This window comes from Hevea brasiliensis, chromosome 16, assembly GCF_030052815.1.
Source record: "Hevea brasiliensis isolate MT/VB/25A 57/8 chromosome 16, ASM3005281v1, whole genome shotgun sequence".
Taxonomy (NCBI): Eukaryota; Viridiplantae; Streptophyta; class Magnoliopsida; order Malpighiales; family Euphorbiaceae; genus Hevea; species Hevea brasiliensis.
Genome location: NC_079508.1, coordinates 53603785 through 53608888, shown reverse-complemented (window position 1 = coordinate 53608888; position 5104 = coordinate 53603785). Strand labels below are relative to the sequence as shown.

General features: G+C 35.2%; 1 protein-coding gene across 1 annotated transcript; it reads right to left on the bottom strand.

Moving 5' to 3' along the window:
• Nucleotides 1-3218: 3218 nt before the first annotated feature.
• On the bottom strand, nt 3219-4812 carry LOC110634167 (purine permease 3). The gene is made up of 2 exons (XM_021783099.2): nt 3916-4812; nt 3219-3596 (listed from the first exon to the last, which is right to left on the bottom strand). Exons 1-2 carry the CDS (start codon nt 4630-4632, stop codon nt 3246-3248), a joined length of 1068 nt encoding a protein of 355 aa, XP_021638791.2. The 5' UTR covers nt 4633-4812; the 3' UTR covers nt 3219-3245.
• Nucleotides 4813-5104: the final 292 nt, after the last annotated feature.

The window sequence follows — 5104 nt, the reverse complement described above, 5'->3', positions numbered from 1 at the left end:
AAGGGCTTATGGCTGATCCTTAGTGTAATCCAATTGAGATCGGAAAATTTCTTATGTCCCCTCCCACTGTGTGCACAATAGTAGTTACTCCTTCATATATATCTTTTAATACTTGTATGTACCTAATAGATACCCTCTTTTGTTCTAACACATTCCATAAGACCTCTCTTGGAACACTATCATAAGCCTTCTTCAAATCAATAAAAACCATGTGTAGATCTTTCTTCACATCTCTATATTTCTCCATCAAGCTTCTAATGAGAAAGATCGCTTCCATAGTTGAACGACCGGGCATGAAACCAAATTGATTGAGAGAGATAGAAGTATCATGACGTAGTCGATGCTCCACAACTCTCTCCCACAACTTCATAGTATGGCTCATGAGTTTAATTCCCCTATAGTTTGAACAACTCTGTATGTCTCCCTTATTTTTAAAAATAGGTACTAAAATACTCTTCCTCCATTCATCAGGCATTTTCTTTGAGTTTAGAATCTTATTAAATAATTTAGTTAACCATGCCACTCCCATATCTCCTAAATACTTTCACACTTCAATTGGTATTTCATCGGGTCCACAGGCTTTATCCACTTTCATTCTCTTAAGTGCTTCCTTTACTTCTAAAGATCTAATCTTTCTAGTATAATTCACATTCTTTTCTATTGTTCTATAATCTATATTCACGCTATTACCATTTTTACTATTATTAAAGAGATCATTAAAATAATTTCTCCATCTTTCTTTAATGTCCTCATCTTTCACCAACACTTTTCCTTCTTTATCCTTAATGCACCTAACTTGATTGAGATCTTGACATTTCCTTTCTCTCCTCCTTGCTAATCTATAAATATCTTTCTCCCCTTCTTTAGTTCCAAGTTTCTCATATAACTTTTCAAAGGCCTGTGCTCTTACTTGACTAACTGCCTTTTTTGCCTCGTTCTTTGCTATCTTATACTGTTTATATGCCTGATTATTATCACATTTAGGTAATTTCTTATACCATTCCCTTTTTCTCTTCACTGCCTTTTGTACTTCCTCATTCCACCACCATCTCTCTTTTGAGAGTGGTCCATGTCCTTTAGACTCTCTAAGTACTTTTCTAGCTACTTCTCTAATCTTTGATGCCATCTGTATCCACATATCATTGGCCTCCATATCCAGCTTCCATACTTTGGACTCGAGAAGCTCATTTTTGAACTTCACTTGCTTTACTCCTTTGAACTCCCACCACTTTGTTCGAGCTACACTATTTCTTCTGACCTTACTTGAATTGTTCCTAAACTTGACATCCAAGACCACTAACCGATGTTGACTTGTTAAAGCCTCTCCTGGAATGACCTTGCAATCCTTGCATAGAGCTCTATTTGTCTTCCTAGTTAAGAGGAAGTCGATTTAGCTTCTATGTTGCCCACTTTTGAAAGTCACTAAATGTGACTCTCTTTTTATAAAGTAGGTATTTACTAGTATTAGGTCGTATGCCATAGCAAAATCCAAGATGCTTTTTCCCTCCTCATTTCGACTGCCAAAACCAAAACCTCCATGAACATTCTCATAACCTTGTCTATCACTTCCTACATGCCCATTCAAATCTCCACCAATGAAAACATTCTCTTTATTCGGTATGCTTTGCATTAAATCATCCATATCTTCCCAAAACCTTTGTTTACTCTCACTGTCTAGTCCTATTTGTGGGGCATAAGCACTAACTATATTTAATGTTTCTCCTTCTAGTACTGGCTTTACTAGTATAATTCTATCTCCTACTCTTTTCACAGCTATTACTGCGTCTTTCAATGTCCTGTCTATGATTATGCCCACTCCGTTCTTGTTTCTCTTCTTTCCGGTAAACCATAGTTTGTACCATGAATTACCCACTTCCTTACTTTTCTCTCCTACCCATTTAGTCTCCTGAATGCAAGCAATATTCACCCTTCTCCTTTCCAAGGTATCCACAAGCTCCATTAATTTTCCTGGAAGTGATCCAACATTCCAAGTACCAACCTTGATCCTCCTCCTATCCTGCTCCTTCCTAATTGGTCTCCTTCTATGATATCTTCTATTGTTTTCTATGTCTATCTTGTGTTCTGTTCCACTATTTATTCTACTATCTGTCCTATGGACTAACTTCTTTACCCACACCCGTCCATGATGTGGGAACCCTTGCTCACTTAACACTACACCCGGGCGTCGGCATGGCGCGTCGCTTTCGGTGAACGCCCTACACCCTTGCATATTTCTCACTACACCCGGGCTCCGATGTGGCGCGTCGTTAGTAGAGGACGCCCCAACGTTTATATCATTTGAATCTATATCATAGGGTGTGACGAAATTTTTACGCTGGTTGTCACCTACCGCAACCCTCCTCCTTTATCCGGGCTTGGGACCGGCTAAACGCAAACTACTTTGGCGGAGTTAAAAATAAATGAAAACAAATCGTGAAATTTCTTTTCTTTCCTTAATTTGTCTATATATAATTCAAAGCACTTTGTTTTCCTTTTCTCCCTCTATTTTGTCAGTAATGCTAATTTTTTTTTATTGCATATTTGATTTGATTTGTAAGTAAGTTAAATCTACTTAAAATATAACTAAAAAAATATTTAATTTAACTTATAAATTAAAAAAATTTACTTAAAATAAGTCATAAATTATAAATAAGGTATCCTTACTTATTATTTATTTCCTTTTTTATAACTTATGATTTTTTTTAAAACTATATTTTATTATTTTAATAATTTTTAAAAATATTATCATTATCCTCATTTTAATAATTATAATACTCAATTACATTTTTTTTTTATAATTTTAACTAATTAAATTAATTTTAATCACTTTTAAACTAACCACTTAAACTAATTAAAAGTTATTTTTAATTTGATTTATAAATTAAAAAAGATAAAAATTAAAAGCTAAAAATAAATAGTCAAATAAATACCCTCTAAAATTAAATTTGTCAATATAATTGGCTTTGCAACTTGAATTCAAAACCTCCCAATTCTTGAAACACTTCAATATTATCTAGTTATATTTCTTTACACTCTAGTTCCATACTTGTTCTTTCTTTAAAAAAAAAAAAAAAAATCAAATCTTAATCTTGCAACGAATTGGCTCAATCCAAGTGAAAATAAACATTATATTTATTCTCTGATATAGCGATATTCAATGCCAAATTTTCGTTAGAGTAGAAAAGGGGCCAAAAAAAAAAAAAACTGAGGAAGTATACAACCAAATCAATAACATACATTAATTTTCAAACATTTTGCGTTGGAATAGAAGACTGAGACATTTGTGTTTCAGAGGCAAGATTCTTTTTCCTGGTTTGTTTTATCTCACCGTAGAAGTAAGAAATAAATCCCCAAAGAGAAAGTGCAAGAGCAACACCTTTTCCTGCTTGAAATTTCTCTCGGTAGAAAATGACAGCCAAAATCTCTGTTACTGGAAGGAGAACGGCGATTATAATGGCTGATAACAAAGAGGAAGAGTAAAAGATGACTCCTATGGCTCCCAGGAAGAAACACTGCAAGATAATTGCGGTCCACACCATTATCACATAATACTTTGCTTCACCAAGCCCGAACCCTCTTGCTTCTATTGGAATCACCTACAGAAGATGAGCATATTTATAAGAGTTAATATTTTTACCAAGATTTTATGTTCCATAATTTGCGCTTCAATTGCTTCTTTTAATTTATTCACGAGAGATTTTAGAATAAAAGTCTACTTTTGCTTTCTAAAAGCATAGTTATTATTTGAAAAAGAATTAATGCTAGCTAGCTACTGCGCATTGGTCCATATCCATTAGACAGGGCTCACTAATTAAAGCCACTTGTCTAGAAATAAACCAAGGCCGGCAATATATAGAAAGAAAATGCAATAGAGAGCTTTTTTTTTTAGCATGTTATAGATTTAAAAAAACAAACCTTGAAGTCTTTGTTAACCAGCATCCCTACGGTGGAAACGACGGTGGCAAACAGACACATCACCAGTTGAATCTCCAATACAAGGGTGTAGCTAATTTCCTGCTTCGACTTCTTGTATGTCCACTCCACCAATGGCAAGATAAGCCCATACAAAGCCGCAGCCCCCAGCGTCATAACAAACCCTAAAATATACTCTCTGTTCGACTCATATTCTGGCCGATCACTGCTCGTATGCAAGGCCAAGACAACAGCCCCAACAGTTAACAGAACCACCGCGTTTATTGAATAAAAATTGAATTTTTGTTTAACCAAAAGAAAAGCAAAACCAGCAGTGAACCCCAACTGGGTAGCAATGATCAAAGATGATGTTGAAACAGGAAGACGAGATATGCCATAAGAGTAAAGATAGTCATCAAAGCCGGTGAGTACACCGATGACAGTGGCGGCCGTGAACAGAGGAGGATTCATGTAGAAGAGTTTAGTAGTGGGGTTATTGGAGCGGCGGTGAAGGTAGCTTATGAGAAGGGGAATGAAAATGATTGGCCAACCGCCGGTTTGGAGCCAGCTAGAGAGCCAAACACGCTTGCCTCCATGCAAGAAGTAGAGGCGCAATATGAGAGGGCCACCGCAGTTTCCTATAGTTAAGAGGATGCAGTTTAGAACTAGTAGAGCTCTTCTCATTGTGTTGTTTACTTGAGGCTTTTCGTTCGTCTCCATGAGAAGTGAAAACTCCTAATCTTGCTTTCTCCCTCTTTGATCTTTATTGTTTCTATCCTTAAGAAAGAAACAGAGACTGCTCTGCTTTGAGACACAACCTTTTACTTTAGAAGCTTTCCAAATTATAGATAGACCCATCCTCTCTCATCCTCTCTCATGATTGTAAAGGGTATTCACTTTTTTTGAAAATGTGAAGGGAAAATAAATTTATTTTTTAGTTTTTTGTTTGGATTGATTGGAAAATATTGGAGGGAAAATATTGGAGGGAAAATAAATTTTTTTTGTCTTTTTCTCCTTTCTCTCCAAAATGGGGAGAAAGTAAGGAAAAAATATAAAAATATCCCTATACTTAATAGTTTTTTTTTTAATTTAAGGGTAAAGTTGTAATTTTACTATTCATAAAATAACTTTCCCTCTAATATTTTCCTCTCCCAATCCAAATAAGGGGAAGAAAAATAATTTTTATTTTCAT

Excerpts from the sequence above, each read along its gene's own strand:
- LOC110634167 (XM_021783099.2), bottom strand. The coding sequence starts at position 4,632 with ATGGAGACGAACGAAAAGCCTCAAGTAAACAACACAATGAGAAGAGCT. Across the intron at positions 3,597-3,915 it reads TGGTTAACAAAGACTTCAAG|GTGATTCCAATAGAAGCAAG; the intron begins GTTTGTTTTTTT and ends CATCTTCTGTAG.